Below are 16,558 nucleotides of genomic sequence, written 5' to 3'. Positions count from 1 at the left end.
CAGCATTTGCTTCCCAACAGTTTGTCATTGTTGAAATGGATACAAAGTTGGGCTCGCAGGCGAAAATCTCAACGTTCATCCTGCAAAGTCCCATCACATTGAGAAACACAAACAAATAGGACATTTTTTTATTTGTTTCGCCATATGGATCTGAACACTCAATTTCCCTGTACAGGAATACGGGGTAAACAATATGGGTTGGCACGGTATGCACGGCAGAAGCCGACACACGGCACGATGCTAACCCGTGAAACTAAAAACGAAGAAATGGCCGAAATAAATGAATGCCGAAAGCAATTTTTTTAATTTGCTAAAAGTTTAATCAACAGAGGTTCATGGATACGTTTTAAGTAAAGCTTTACAAACCCTCACAGACTCGGAGATCCTGCGACCTCGTGGGAGAGAGAGTTCCACGGAGAACTGATCAGTTGACCTGAGGCCGAAGCCTCGATCTGTAACCACAGGGAAGATCTGGCATCCCCAGATACTAAGAGGCCTTGAGGGGGACACATGACCACGTCTGCAATCGTGTCTTAGGAATCTCCGCAAGTTTGATCTATTCACAAACTATAAGACGGAGATAAAAAATTCCCCGCGCAGGCTTCTGCTGCGGCAAACCCTGTTGGCGAGCACCTATGAAATGCGCCACGGTTAGCCCACCCTCGTTTGCCGATGCTCACGCATCACGTCAGGTGCTCGTTTGAGGCCGAGCGGACGTGGGCCGGGCGGGGGGAGGGGGACCTGCAAGAGGCTGCGATGGTGCTTCCCGACTGACATCGTGCACGGCTGCAAATATGCACCGCCGCGCAGAGTCACAGCTGTCGAAGGCCTTCGTCTCAAGGACCGTAGCCATCTGGCCAATTCACTTGAGCAAGTCCACGGCTTTGCACAATGTGAGCTCGTGCCTGGGGAGCGGTGGCGCAGCGGTTAACGCGCCGCACTACGAATCCGGCGACCCGGGTTCGATTCCCGCTAAACGCCGTACACCGGTGACGAATATTTGAACAGGTCCCAGGCCTCCCCTAGGTCAACTCAGCCTCAAATGAGTACCCCGTGCGATGGGTAAAACATCGCCGCTGGGGAGACAAAGGCGGCCGGGCGTGGTGCTTGCTACCCACCCCTACGGCCTTCATAGGTGCTCGCTATCGGCACTTGCCTCTGCAGTCTGTTAAGGCTATACGGGGGATCTTTGTCATTGCCTTTTGCACCACCACCTTGATGAATACAAATCAGTACCGACGTTCCTAAATGCGTGCACATATGCCGAACATTAATTCACGTAAATGTTTACGCAGTGCGGGGTAATCCTGCGCTGCAAATGAACGGCAAAATCAAAAGAGAAAGCCATTATTTGGTGTGAATCTGGCGTATATAAATAATTAACACCCACGGGTAATTACATGTAAAATGCAGCATTTTACGAGCAGATTAGCTGAAGATAGCACTGTTTTGAGAGAGTAAGGTGGTTTTGGCAGTGAGCTGCGTGATTCTTTTCCCCGTGCACGTTATACAGTCATGTTGTGGCGGCGAATTAGGAATTGGACCCAGCCATTGTGCACACGCCCGTGTAACTTCAACACTGACAGCTGCTTGGCGGGAGTAACCGCGGCCGCATGAGAAATAACGCACCTCGTTCAAATTGCCTGCTGCGGTTTTTGTAACCCCCGTGATTCGCGTGCTCCATACGAACCCCTGCTCTGCAAGAAATCATTTTGCCCCGTAGACGCGTTTAAGATAGATACATTGCCGATGTTTATTTTTTTTTGCCAGTGAATTCGGGTAAAAAACAATAAAACGCCACGGCAACTCATTTGAAGCACGTTCTGAACGGTGTTCACTCCGTACCTGCAAACCAATTTGTGTTACGTAATTGCTGTGTTTAATGACGTTGATGTGTTCATCGTATTTTGTCGTGATTCTGACTTCCAGCAATTTGACGGCACGCTCCACGTGCGTGGCCTTGACTGCATGGAAGCATTTTTTTGCTGATGGCAGCAACAGCACCCACGAGGTCGCATTGGTTAAATGCATTGGGTCAATCGATACGATTTTAAATGACGAAGCGTCCGCACGCAATAGCATCGCGAGACCATTGGTTGGGATTGTAGAGGGGAGGGAGCTGATCACGGGAAGCAAGGAGTTGGGGTTTGGCAGAGACGGTGAGCCATGCATACACGAGGTGTCCTCGAAATACCGGGCTAATGTAGGGGGTGGGTGCCCCATGTATAGCCCCATTATTTCCATTTAACCCATGTAGAGCTTACAATGCTCCGCACCTCGCTTTTCATATCATACAAATATCAAGCACAATATAATTGCTTTTGCATCACACGAATGCAAAGAGCGATTTAAAAGAAACGTATTTAAAAAAAACAACCAACCTCCATCGTAATCCGCAAGTCAGTTCTGGAGCGCGCGACACTCCGTGCGTTCTAGAACCGAGACTGCACCGGGCACGTGACGTTCCTGTTCGCTCCCCGTGGCAACGTCACCGACGTCTCTGCACCGACAGCGTGTAGACCTACAAGCGTCGGCAGCAGGGCGATTTTTCAAATCGTCACCAATTTCTAGCAGTTCCTCTTCCGGCCATTATACCCCCCCTCCCCAATATTATGTATGCGGGACAATACATCCAACAACAACCGCCATTCGCCACATCACCACCGCGCTGTGCCAGGCTAGGTGCACTTCGAGGCCACCTGAAGATGTCGGAACGCCCGCCGGGAAGGGGGTCAATGGGACAGACCCAGCACCGTGTGCCCCCCCCCCCCCAATTCTATACGAACGCTAAAAATAATTCACCCACGAAGCCGCCCGCGCAAGCCACGTTATTTCGAGGACACGCTTTTTCCACTCGACGACGTAGTGAATCATCGCAGTGAGCGAGTGATGCGAGTCCGCGACATCCTCATCATCGTATACAGATTCACATGAGCGCCCTACACCAATGCTCTTTACATAAATTGTAAAAAAAAATGGTGCACAAGATGACAGCGGTTGAGATAAAGAGTGGGGGTTGTTATTTGAAGTGGCGGTGTAGTCATGGTAAGAGGAGAACAGGCAGGAGAGGTTAGGGAGAGGTAGGGGTCGTGATCGGGGTAGTGATAGGGATTGGGGTACGCCTCGTCGTACCTGGAGATGGGGGAAGGCAGGATAAGTAGGGCTAGGATGTGCTGGGGGAGAATATATGGCGGTTGTAAGGTGAGGAACAGAGGCAGGTTGTTGTTGTGAAGATGACACTGGTCAACACACTTTTTCTGGCATAAGGTATTCCAACGGTTTTAAGGTAATTTTGGGGTGCTGATTCCAAATCTAGCATTAGTTTTTGTCTATCACATCAGGTTTTTGAGATATCAAATATTGCATTTTCAATAAAAACTGCAGAAGAAAAATATTAAATAAATGTGGATATCTACATACAATGATATTATAAACACACTATCCTAAGAATACAGCACCATATATTAACACTAAAGCAGTCACTGACTCGCAACAACTTGCAATCATAAGTGACAGAGTTAATTTCGGGTAAAATCAATGAAAATGGGGTATGCCGATAGCATAAAAACGAGACGGGATAGAGCAAATCTGAGATCAGATTTGGAATCAGCACCCTGAAATCAGTCTAAAACAGCTGCAAAAGTCCAGGCCAGAAAAAAAAAAGATTTTTTTGTTGACCAGTGTGATTACTTTACGCGCAATGGGAGTTGATTCCCAGTGAGCAAGAAGGCTTAAGGAACGAAAGCGCGATGGGGCGCACGGCGAGGGAGACACACGGCAGGAGGCGACAGGAGATCAAGCGGTCCCCCACCTCTGTGTGCCCGTCGCACAGAGACGCGTGACAACTCGCTGGGCCAATCGCGAAGCTCCAGCGTGTGCAGCATCGACAAGGAGTCGCGCGAGTCCGTGACGGCCCTGCGCTTCTCGGAGAGCTTCGCGCGCAAGGGCGACGGCTCCACGTGCCCGTGCCTCTGGGTCGGCACCAGCCTGGGCACCGTCCTGTCCGTGGGCCTCAGCCTGCCGCCATCCAGCGAGCAGCGGCTCAGCCAGCCGGTCATCATCTCGCCGAGCGGTGCGTTTTCCTCGCCATCGGTGGGCGGCACAGAAGCGTTAATCCATACGTTCATCTTCCCGAGGGCCGGCTATTGTAATGGCCTCCCGTCAGGTCTGCCGGCAAGGGACTTTGACCAGTGATGATGTGTTGAGAATGTCGCGGCTCTGTTGAGAACTGCTGCTACTTCTGAACACACAATCCCCCGGTCCTGACCTCCTTACACTTGGCTGCGAGGCAGAGAATCGATTTCACGTTTGCACTCTTTGCCTTCAGAGCATTAGGCGGGGGCTCGTACCGACGACCTATATCCGTGACCTATTGAACCCTCGCTCACCTCTTTCGGAGCAGTGGTGGGGGGGGGGGGGCAGCGGTGGGGGGGGGGGGGGCAGCGGTGGGTGGGATTTCCCCTTCCCCCAATCCTATGACAACCATGAAAAACTAACCAGGGAAAATAAATGGGACTGTTGTTTTTAAAATAATGTGGGCCCCCTATTAAAAAAAGCTTTCAGTTTCGGAAGTTTATAAAATCCACCTCTGATCACGCACAAGCACACACACACACGCGTGTGCAGTTTGTTTTGCCACGAGGCATAAAGGGTCAGTCCACGTCTGCACAATCAGTCGCGCACCTTGGTTGCACGCAACCGCTGTCAAACTTGCCATTTTGACATACAAACAACACGCAAGGCGAGGCGAGAAGAAGCGTTGCAAAGTCTCACCAGACCAGACGAAACTTGCATAAAATTGCACTCGCCAAGTCTTCACAAGTGTAGCAGACATGCTCCTCACCAACACGTGGAGACAGGTACGCATTGCAGGCCTTCATTTCCACCGTCTGCGTTACACACAGCTCCCTTCTTCATCCACAGCTCTCTGCTCCCGTAACTCCTCCTGCCAACGTCCCCTCCTACCCCCACGGCCCCCCCTCTCATCCCCTCGCCCTTCATCCCTGTCTCATCTCCAGCCACCGGTCGCCCTCTCTCAATACCTTGGGGTCACTCCCGGTCAACTCGATGCAGGGATTGACGTCAGCGCTGATTTTCAGAGGGGTGGCAACATCCGCTGATTAGACATCACCAGCGTGAGGGTGCCGCCACACATTCGAAACCATTGGGGGGGGGGGGGGTTGACAGCAGCACGATGACGATGATGGGGTGGTTTCACATTCGCGTATTGTTGGGGAGTCGCACTCAAGGCCACCAGGGGCCTGCCAACGGCCCCCCACGGGCCTTGCAATAAAGACCACTGCCGGTCCTCACAAGACAACTGCTGGTCTTCACTGCTGTGGGGGGTGGGGGGGGGGGTAGCCAGTGCCGACGTTGTCACGGGGGAGGAGGAGGACCGTTTACCCCACGTTCACACTTAATTTCCACCTCTCGCCAGGCACCGTGACGCTGCTCAAGGGCCCCGTCCTGCGCGTGGACTTCCTCGACTGCGGCGGGGCGCTGGCGAGGCGGCCGCACGAGGCGTGGCGCGACACCAACTCGAACAGCGACGAGCGGGACGAGCGGGGCGAGCGGGCGCGGCGCCGCAGGCCCCAGTCGGTGACGCCGTCGGCGTCGGCGCAGGAGCTGGGAGCCGCCACCCAATACGTGGTGGCGTGCTCCGAGAAGCAGGCCAAGGTGGTGGCGCTTCCGTCGCACAGCTGCGTCTACAAGCACAACATCACGGAGACGTCGTTCGTGCTGCGCGCCGACGCCGTCGCCATCGGCGCCAGCGCGTGCCTTGCCAGCTTCTGCGCCAATGGCCACATCATCATCTTCAGGTGCCGGTTGTCGCGAGTGCTCGCTCGCCCCGCGACACGCTCAGCGCTGTCCTGTAGCGCCATCATTTGTGCACTCATTCCTTCAAACGATTGCTCCATGATTCGCTCACCCAGTCTATTCAATGCTTGCTCCATAATTCACTCAATTGAACCATCAAATGCTTGCTTCCGCCCTCTTTGACTTTAGCGCATCATTTGTCATGGTTGATTACTTAATCGTGTTTAAATTGCCTAGAAAGCAACGTTGGCATGACGGCACTGGCAGTCGAGTGGCTCCGGTAACTACTTACATAATCGGAATCAATTCGTGACTCTGGGAAATTGTAATTCTGACTTTGGCGATGTCTCTCATTGTGTCCCTCATGGTTCTGTTCTGGGGCCCACTGCTATTCTGCATCCATGTTACAACACTTGGCCAAAATTTCCTTCGATTCGGCATAAACCATCACGCGGAACTCCAGTTATACTCATCACAGCGGCAGCGGATTTTGGCTCGCCATCGAACACTGTACTTAGCCCAACGCTAATCGCAGGTGCTGGGGAAGGACGGCAAACTAAAGACAAAAATCTGTCCTAAAGAAATGAGTGTTCAATCTAGATAATTTAAAAGTGCATACTGTAGCTCCAGTGGCTTCCTAATGTCGGAAGGAAGAGAGTTTCAAACGGCCGCATGAGTGCATCTGAAAGCCGCGCGATGCGGTCACGATCTCTGTTCGGTGACCAGCCAAAAGCCGCCGCTGCGAGGATGATCGGAGTTTTGCGTGACGGTTTAGTTCGTTGCGCATGTTCCAAGTTGTTCCCATAAATGGCAGAGCGTGCGTTGCAGCGAGAACGCACAGCGCGCTCAGCGAGCGCTTGGCCGTACACTTTGCACACCGTGCACATGTGGGGAGCGGTAGCGTTGCACTACGAACCCGGCTGCCCGAGTTCAATTCCCGTTCATGGCCGACACCGGTGACGATTATCTGAACCGGTCCTGGGCCTCCCCTATCTCGAGTCAGCCTCAAATGAGTACACGGTGTGGTATGTAAACATCGCCACTGTGAAGACAAAGGCGGCCGGGTATAGTGCTGGCCACCTACCCCGAGTGTGTCATGCCGGCTTTCGGAGGTGCTTCTTGCAAACAGCACTTGCCACAACAGTCTGTTAATGCTATACGGGGGATCTTTGTCTTTGTGCAGCCTCCCCAGCCTGCGTCCCCTGCTGGACGTGAACTTCCTGCCGCTCGCCGACCTGCGAGCGGCTCGCACGTTCTGCTTCTCCAACAGCGGCCAGGCCCTGTACCTGTGCTCGCCCACGGAGATCCAGCGACTCACCTACAGCCAGGAGATGTGCGAGAGTTTACAGGTGAGCGCCTGGAGGTCTGAGTAGAGATTACAGGTGAGGGTCTGGTGATGTGAGTGAGAGATTACAGGTGAGGGTTTGGAGATGTGCGAGAGTTTACAGGTGAGCGCCTGGAGGTGTGAGAGAGGCTTTACAGGTGAGGGTCTGGTGATGTGAGAGGTTCCAGGCGAGGGTCTGGTGATGTGAGTAGAGATTACAGGTGAGTGTTGTCCGGGAACCACACTTTGAGAACCACTGCTCTATGTTAACTTCCTCACCTGGTATGCAGGAAGTCGTAGCTTCTATCCCGACCCTCATGCCTGCTGCTGTATATTTGGAGTTTGCGTGTCTCTTTCACCGTGGACGCATGGATTATTCTCCGGGCCTTCCGGTTGTTTCCCTCCCCATTTATAATCAACATCACGTGTTTAAGAGTATTTGGCTGCTGCTGTACATTTCCACGTGATGACACGGCACTCCATCGAGCCGTCATTTGCGATCGCCAGGTCGCTTCTGAAAAAAAGAGCCACATAGCTCGGTTGGGCACTTAACCCGGTTAAAAAAAATTAATAGGAAAAAATAAGGAATACGATCACTCCATGACCCCCTTCCTTGTGGGTCGCGGAGGACGGGGATGGCGGCTGGGGCAGAGCAGAGGGGACCAAGCACACACACAGAGTGGGGCTCACGGAGCGAGGTGGGACGCAGACCTCGGTCCCCCGGTGTTCATTCTGGGCCAGTTCTTAGCCAGTATCAGCAGAAGCACCCCCCCCCCCCCCCCCCCCCCCCGTAGCTCTCGCCAGTGCTCGTGGACACGGAGCCACTCAGACGGTCCAAATGAGCTCGCCGCACGTCGGGCTCGAGGGCGGCCGTCCCGTTGTGTAATTTGTCTCGGGTGATTCGGTCGGGCCGACCGCACTTTTCCACCCGTCGGTTTCACTGCCGGGGGAATAAGCGAGTCAGTAAACAAATAGGCGGAAAGCGTGAATCGATACGCGAGCTAGAGAACCCCATTGCGGGCGTCGTGCTTAGCAGTCGATGTGACGCTGACCGGGCTACTCTCGCATCGTATCGGAAGGGCTCCCCCCCCACCCTTCTCTTGCGCGGTCTGAAAGTCGTGTAGACATAAGGGAAGCGATGCGACGATTTGTCGTAAAGGTCACAGTGCTCCGAAGGTCCGCTCTTCTTCTAGGTGTGTTTTGTTTTCTCTCCCGGTGACTTGTTTTACTCCCGTGCGTGGGTATTCCCAACCGGGAACTCAAGTCTCCTTCCACGCACGGACATTTGCTCGATAATGAATTGGGCCAAACTCCGTCAGCAGCTGCTGCTGCCAGAGGAAAAAAAAAATATTGTAAAAAATTATCGACGCGTTTACAAATAAGACCAACTTTTTTTTACATATTTATAGATTCTCGAATTGAATGTTAATGCCCGAATCCTGACAATATATTGAATCATAGAGGAACTGAATTGTTTCATACATTTAAAGGACAGAGTATTGGCAATTTCTGGACAGGCTGTGAGAAAATTAATAAATTTATAAATCAAATGAGTCTAATGTGCTCACGTAAAGCAGGGTGCGGCGAGATGTTAACTACCTCGCCTGATCTACAGGAGGACGTGGGTTCAATCCCAAATCCTGACGCCTGCTGCTGTATATTTGGAGTTTGCGTGTCTCTCTCTGGTCGCGTGGATTTTTCTCGGGGTCCTCCGGTTTTTCCCTCCACATTTAGAATCAACATTAGCACGCGTTTAGAGTATTTGGCTTTCGATGAATTTCCACGCGGAGCTATCATTTGTAGCTCATTGGATTCCTCCAGTATAAATAACGATTCTGACTCTTATTCTGAAGTGAAGTCGTGGGCCGTATCCAGCCTTGATTTGGAGTAACTGGAGAGATGTTATATAATGAAGCTTTTTATTTATTCTGCAAGTCCAAACTCAACACTTTTCTCTCTTTCTCTGCAGGTGACTGCCTCTCTTTCCACATCATGTATTTGCTCGTTCTCCACTTTGCATTCTCCCTTCCCTCTCCATCTTTGTAGCGTTCCAAACCCTGTCATCTCCCTTGGTGCGGCCGTTGGAAACTGGAGTCGCGGGACTTGTAAATTGACTGGACCCAAGGGCCGTAGGTCCATAGATTCCCCCCCCCGCCCTCCCCCACCCATCCCTGACGCAAAGAAAGAACGGCTCCTCGCGGGAGGCAGTGCGGAACGAAGAGCGGCCCTGCCGTGGCGTGTCCCCCATCACCTCCACCGCCGGTCGGCGCGCCGATCACACACGGCACCCCGCGCGCGATGACCCCCCCCCCCCCCGCAACACGTGGCTGAGCGAGCGCCGTGGATCGTTGTCTGCCACAGGACATGCTGGGGGAGCTGTTCATCCCGGTGCAGACCCCGGAGGCTCCCAACAAAGGCTTCTTCAAGGGGCTCTTCGGCGGAAACAGCCCCTCGCTCGACAGGGAAGAGCTCTGTGAGTGGCCCCGTCGCTGTCCGGCGGACGCGAGCCTCCGCGCCGTGACGTCGGCGAAAATAAATACGGGAATGTTTTCAGCGGCGGGGATTCGTCAGCTTTTGCCGCTGGACAGATTTATCCCCCCGATCCGCCCGGCCGTGCCTTCCGGTGACGGTTCACCAACTGTCCGTGTTTGACGAGGACAGTCCCGGAATTGGCATCGTCCGTGTTCGGGCGGCAGCGGTGGGAATTGATTTTGTAACCGAGCTCTCGTACCGGTGTTGCTGCTTTGAACTTTACATAGCGCTGCGGTGGCGAGATGTAATCTCCCTCGCCTGGTGTCGTGGGTTCGATCCTGACGCCTGTATATTTGGAGTTTGCGTGTTCTCCCCGTCGTAGTGTGGATTTTTCTCTGGTTCCTTCGATTATTTTCCCTCCAACATTTAGAAACACGCGTTTAAATTATTTGGCTGATATAAATTCGTACGTGATAAGCCACTTCATTGAGCCGTCATTTGCGGCCAGGTCACTTCTGATAAAGAGCTACACAGCCTTACCTGGTAAATAAAACATAGTTTAGTTCTATTTAAAGCTTTCGTGACTGCAGGGATTCATCTTCTTGGTTCTTTCGGTAAAGTCACGTAGAAGGGAAATAATAAAATAAAATATATAATAAATGTTTATTATGTTTTATTTTTATTATTTTATTATTTCCCTTCTATGTGACTTTACCGAAAGAACCAAGAAGATAGTTTAGTTCGGTGACACTTTTGGTCACCAACTTCGTAAACGGAGCGAACGCCGCGAGCCGCGACGCCCGCCCTCCTCGTGCCCGAACCGGTGCGGCGTGCCGTTGTTGTTGTTCTCGGTGACAAAAAGTCGGCGAGACCGGATCGGGCAGGGCGTCGCGCAGCCTCGCGCAGCACATCCCGGGCCACGGCTCCGGCTCCGAGGGAGTAAAGGCCGCGGCGGGCGGAGTTGCGGCCGAGATGTCGCGGGCGCGCGTGGCGCTGGACGAGCGCGGGCAGCGGCTCGGCGACCTGGAGGACCGCACGGCGGCGATGCTCTCCGGCGCGGAGAACTTCAGCAAGCACGCGCACGAGGTGACGGCGCCACCACCGCCACCACCACCACCATCACGCGCACGGCGGCCTCCACTGTGCATCGCACTGCCCACCGCCTTGCGCCAGTCCGCACTGCGTTGCTCCAGCCTGCACCGCACTACTCTGCACATCCACCACACAAACCCGCACAGCGCCGCAACTCCGTTGCCCCGTCGGCCCAGCCCCGGTCGCGGCATCGACACGCTCCCACCTGGCCGAGCGAGCCGTTGAAGTGGGATTACCCCTCTCCACTCGTCTCTCCCACACTCAGAGACATTCAGTCTCCTCCTCCACTCCTCTGCCTTCCCTTCCCGCCTGCCGTGACCTTCCCGGTGGGTGGTGGGTTGGGCGTGATTGTGGGGGGCGAGAGCCGCTGCCAGGAGCACATTTCACCTAATCGCTCGCGGCACTCGAACTCACTCACCAACAGCCCCCCCCCCCGCGCCGACCGAGTGGTGCTACGGAGTGTGGGGAGCGCCGCGGGGCTCCACGATGGGCGGATGAGACATCAGTCGCTCGCCAACACGCAGCTCATCTCGGGCATATTTATTTTAGTTGAACTTTTTTGGGCAGGCGGGCGGGCGGGCGGGGGGGTATCGGCAATGACATTTTAACCCTTTGTGCTCTGATAATTATACATGATGGTAATGCGTGATTAAAAATACACGATGGCAATACGTGATAATAGTACGTGATGATGATACGTGATAAAAATACGTGATAATAATACATGATAATACATGATAATAATACGTGTTAACAGTACATCATAATAGTCCATGCATTGTCTTTGGAACTGATTGGCCTCCAGCAGAGACAGCCTACGTGTGTATGGCCTAGTCTCACCACGAGTGTTAGGCCAGAGAAGAACAGCAAAAGGTGCACGGTACAAAAGCAATGAAGGTATCAAATTGTTAATAGCTCGGGTTGCTCTTAATACTTTTGACACTTGCATCAGTTTCAAAGACTATTGCATAGAAGATCAGAGAATGTGTGTTTGCGTGCATTTTGCTACAGGCGTGCGTCGTTAAGTAGGTATATCAGTTTGGTGTTTGAACATCTTAACACATGTTTTATATTGCCAGAAAGGGTAAAAAGGTAAAGCCCTCTTCTTGTTTTTTATTTCTTTTCTTCATCATTTTGATACCGGCAAAAAAAAATATTTGAGCCATGAACCTCTAGCGAGTGGCAAGGGCGGTACCACGCGGTGTAGTTGAGGAGGTGCCAACCCAAGCCAGACGGCTTAACGACGCTGAAGAACAATGATGGTGATGCTAACGGCAATGATAATGGTGACAGAAAGGATGAGAGATCATGATGATGTTAACAATAAAGACAGTCGTTTTAACGATGATGATGATGATTATGATGATAAATCAAGTTTCAAGTTTATAGGTGAGAAGTCACGCGGCCAGGATGAGCAAGCGAGAGAGACCTGGGGTCACCATTATGACGTGAGAGTTAAAAAGAAGTAAAATAAAGTACGGAAATGAAGCGAATAGAGACCGGATCAAAAACAATGGTGTCACATGACAAAAGTGAAAATAATGGACGAACATCACAATCCTACCTCCCCATGTGACTTGCCCGCTACCACCGTGTCAGCCGTTCTACAGCAGCCCCTGAGAAACGCTCCCTTGCCATGTGACTTGCTTGTCACCTTTGGCAGGGTCGCCATAACAAAAATAATCTTAGCTCGGTGGCCCTCATCCCGAAAAGAACTGACTGGTTGAATCGATAATTATGAATACAACACTCGTGTTGCATTTTCCCTTTTGTGTGAATTGTACGCAAATGTTGCACAGAAGCGAACGGTGGTGATTCACAAGGCCATACAAATGACAAAGAATACGACTTGGCAGTGGGGAAAAAAAAGCCGCAATGAAAATGAATTTGCAACCCTGAATCATGACAACTCATTTGTGGGTGCCTGTGTTCGTGTGAGGTGACAGTGTGACTCATTTAATACGAAAAAAAAATCAATGATTCACGTCGTATTAAATAAAAAATTACTAAAACATATTACATTTCCAATTTTCATTCTCAAGATCTGGTAACTGTCAGAACACGAATGAGCCACGCTTTAGCAGGGTGAAACGAAGAAGTCCCCGAGTAGCTCAGAGGTCAGAGGCCAGAGACGCTCAGCCGGCACGACTGAGATGCTGGGTTCAAATCCAGGTTTCAGCCGCCGTCTGAGATTGATTCGGGATCTCAAGCATCGTGAGTTGATGGTCTCAGTCTGGCTACTCGTGACCGCGCACGTAAAAAAAAACCGAAAAATAATTGCCACATTAAATCAGCAAGGTTGCACTCATTACACGCAAAGTGCTTGCCACAAAGGAAGCAACAATACCTTTGCCGATTTCATCCAGGGGCATGAATCATCACGCAAACTCCGGTCATCCTCGTGACTGCAGGGATTCATCTTCTTGGTTCTTTCGGTAAAGTCACGTAGAAGGGAAATAATAAAATAACATAAATAATAAACTTTTATTATGTTTTATTTTCATTACTCTATTATTTCCCTTCTACGTGACTTTACCGAAAGAACCAAGAAGATAGTTTAGTTCGGTGACATTTTTGGTCACCAACTTTGTAAACGGAGCGAACGCCGCGAGCCGCGACGTCCAGCAGTTTTTTGGTTAACCATTAACAAAGATGGTCACCGCATGGTGCGCTTTCAGATGCGCCTTTGCGGCCGCCTGGAATGCCCTCCCTTCCGATATTAGTATGCTTAGCTACGTACGGTGCGAAAGAAGTTCAACATGCAAGCATAAAACATGTCTGCCATTAATTTTGCTGAATTCCTGCTCCCTGAATTAACAATATCCAAACGACTGAGAATGACTGCACACAAACAACAACAACAACAAAAACCCATCGCATTAACCTTTGGTTTTGTACTTAATTTTGGATACATTTCTGCTCTGGGAATTAAAATATCAGTCTGACTGTCATGTACCATGGCACCTTCCCCCTCGCATGCAGAGTGGGTGGCGAAGGTTTTGTCCTCTACTGCATGGACTAGAGGTCACAAATTAAATTACTTAATTGGGATTGTATATATCAATAATTGCCCCCTGACCGGCAGACTTCTTTGTAACAGCGTTTTGTGTGTTTAGTTTGTTGTGCTTCCTCTCCCCGCACATCCGATTAGCACGGTAGGCTGCAGCACGGTGAAAAACATGTTGACGTTCAACACACACCAAGCCCCAGGTCGCTCTTGCAAATGAGACTCTGCTAGGCTTCTTGATGTCTCACGTGGTTCAACAAAATAAAAATGTGAAGCTCTGAAAGTTGGAGGCCTCTCCGGAGGTAGCTCTGTGGTGGCCAATTTAACACACGGGCCATTCTCGAACGCAAAGGGGCTTGGCATTGTTTTGCCGTCCTTACACGGGCAAAGGCCCAGGCCCTGCAATTGATGTGTAGCACGATCGGGGATCAAATTGATGAAAATACGATTATTATAATTACGATGAAAATAACGAATTTTTTGATACTACAACGAATGTGCCTGCCTTTTGTCAATGTGCAGATGATGCTGAAGACGAAAGACAAGAAGTGGTACCAACTGTGAGGCAACGCGGCGAGCGGCGAGGAGCCGCGGTCGCCGTTCCGCCCAGGAGACGGTCGGGGGGTCGAGAGAGAGTCACTCCGAACGCTCGCCCGCCCGCTCGCTCTCGCGGAGCGCGCAAACATCGGCGGTGACCGCAAGCGCTCGTGTGCACGGAGACAATCCCAGCCCGCGTGGACGTCCAAGCACCTGCAACCTCCCCCCCCCCCCCCCCGGGGAGAGAGGGGACGCGCCGGCGGTAATCGAATATTTACAACAACAAAATCTAAAACAAAACTACAACAACACATGGCAAAGATGCGAAACGGACGGGCTCGGGGTAAAGGTGCAGGGGGGGGGGGATTTGCAGAGTGGCAGTCCGTGCGGAGATACAATCGTGCCGAGCGGCAACGCCGAGCTTGTTAACCTGCGTCGCAAAGGTTAACGTAGTACGCGTTCCCGCTTGGCACGTTCGTATCGTGAGCTCGTCGGCGGAGGCGGGAGTGTGTGGGGGTTGGGGATGGGGGTTTCTGCGCGTGGATATTTTTCGTAGGGTTCAGGGCGGACGGGCGGGCGGGCTGATGTGGGGAGGAGTGGCAGGGGGATGTGCAATGTATCAAAGTTCGTCACCACATTGCCAAACTCGTGTGTGTTGCACGTTGGGAGCCGCATTCGACTCAGCTTTTCCCAATCGGTCCTGGAGTGTCTGTGGAAAAGAGCTTCATAGCTTATCGGATTCCTCGAGAATAAACAAATATTCTACGATACGTTTTTTCTTGAAAACCTTAAGGTGTAATTTCGATTTAAAGCTTTCGTGACTGCAGGGATTCATCTTCTTGGTTCTTTCTGTAAAGTCACGTAGAAGGGAAGTAATAAAGTAATGAAAATAATGTTTTATTTTAATTATTTTATTATTATTTTATTATTTCCCTTCTACGTGACTTTACCGAAAGAACCAAGAAGACCTTAAGGTGTCTTTTCCTTCGTTTGTTTCTAAAGTTGGCTTTATCGTTTCGATACGTGGCGCGTTAAAGGTTGTTTTTCTTTGTTTGAGATTCGAATTATGCTTTAATAAACAATACGTTTATCTTCCATCCTTCAGAAGGACTCATTTGCAATATTATGAACCGTTTATTTGAAAGTATATTTTGACAAAAAAAAAGTAATTCATTGCCGTTAACCGATTGGGCGTTAAGCGGACATACGCCCGGGTCACGCGCACTCGTGCACACGCATCGCAAGTATACGTTTATTACGGTACGTCCGGTTGTGTTTTTGCGAGAGCATCAGTCACGCTTTTCCAACTTGTGCGATGTTTTGTAAGAGATTATATTATAAGACGAACACGTATGGTTTTAGCTAATTATGCAGTAGTTTTCAATAGACATTTATTAGTCCGCAAAATATATTCGTAACCTGTCCGACCGTGTTACTGCACACCTTGATAAAAATAACTAAAGTCTTACTATTCTTAATATTTATTATTAATATTATATTACAACGTAGACATATACAATTACGGATACATTAAAGACTTGACTTTAATGTTCAATGGCTATCTGTTATGCCCTGTAATGCTCTTACAGCGGATGTATTTTGTAAACCTTTGCATCCTTTGTATTGGTCTGTACCGATCGTGACCTGGAGTCATTCACCTGCTGCACGGACTGGGGGTCAAGGCTGCCGTTTCTGGAGCGTTTTTGAGTCTCGGGGGCAAGGGGGGAATGAGGGGGGGGGGGTATGAGACAATTTGGCTCGTACGACTGGTCCTTGAATAAGTAAGGCTGCGTGCCCGTGTCTGGCTGGTCTGGCGGTAGAAAGATTCACCAGAGAAACACAAAAGAAATGCACAATTGTTTGAAGAGCATTCGTGCAGAGTTTACTGGCGGTGAGAGACGTGGCACTCGTGTGTGTGTGTGTAAGTCTCGCGTGAGTGTTATTATTTCGTGTTTGTTTTCTACCTAATATGAACGTGCTCGTCGCACGAGGTTACGGGCGTGGGGGGGGGGGGTTGCCCAGCGCTTCACTGGTAATTTGTATTTCGATTTAAAGCTTTCGTGACTGCAGGGATTCATCTTCTTGGTTCTTTCGGTAAAGTCACGTAGAAGGGAAATAATAAAATAAAATAAAAAATAAAAAAATTATAATTCTCATGACGTTTCTACCACAATGCAAGCAGCCGTCCTCAGGTGAAGAACAGGTCAGTCGTGAAGACAGCGTCTGACAGACCTGTTCTTCACCTGAGGTCGTGAAGACAGCGTCTGACAGACCTGTTCTTCACCTGAGGACGGCTGCTTGCGTTGTGG

The 16,558-nt window shown here is 50.8% G+C and overlaps 1 protein-coding gene across 8 annotated transcripts in view; it reads left to right on the top strand.

The window, feature by feature from the left end:
- The window catches only part of LOC133357110 (syntaxin-binding protein 5-like), a 203,998-nt gene extending 187,646 nt beyond the window's left edge, over positions 1–16,352 (top strand). For all 8 annotated transcript variants that reach the window (XM_061574897.1, XM_061574898.1, XM_061574896.1 and 5 more), the window contains 6 exons: positions 3,833–4,072; positions 5,438–5,819; positions 7,001–7,166; positions 9,503–9,614; positions 10,476–10,699; positions 14,235–16,352. In XM_061574897.1, the coding sequence (XP_061430881.1) occupies positions 3,833–4,072; positions 5,438–5,819; positions 7,001–7,166; positions 9,503–9,614; positions 10,476–10,699; positions 14,235–14,276 (1,166 nt within the window). In that variant the 3' untranslated portion in view covers positions 14,277–16,352. The remainder of the gene's footprint in view (positions 1–3,832; positions 4,073–5,437; positions 5,820–7,000; positions 7,167–9,502; positions 9,615–10,475; positions 10,700–14,234) is intronic.
- The last annotated feature ends 206 nt before the right edge of the window (positions 16,353–16,558 follow it).

This window comes from Lethenteron reissneri, chromosome 56 (assembly GCF_015708825.2).
Source record: "Lethenteron reissneri isolate LAM-NWPU_2019-01 chromosome 56, ASM1570882v1, whole genome shotgun sequence".
In the NCBI taxonomy this organism is placed as follows: Eukaryota; Metazoa; Chordata; class Hyperoartia; order Petromyzontiformes; family Petromyzontidae; genus Lethenteron; species Lethenteron reissneri.
This window is presented reverse-complemented; position numbering and strand designations above follow the sequence as displayed.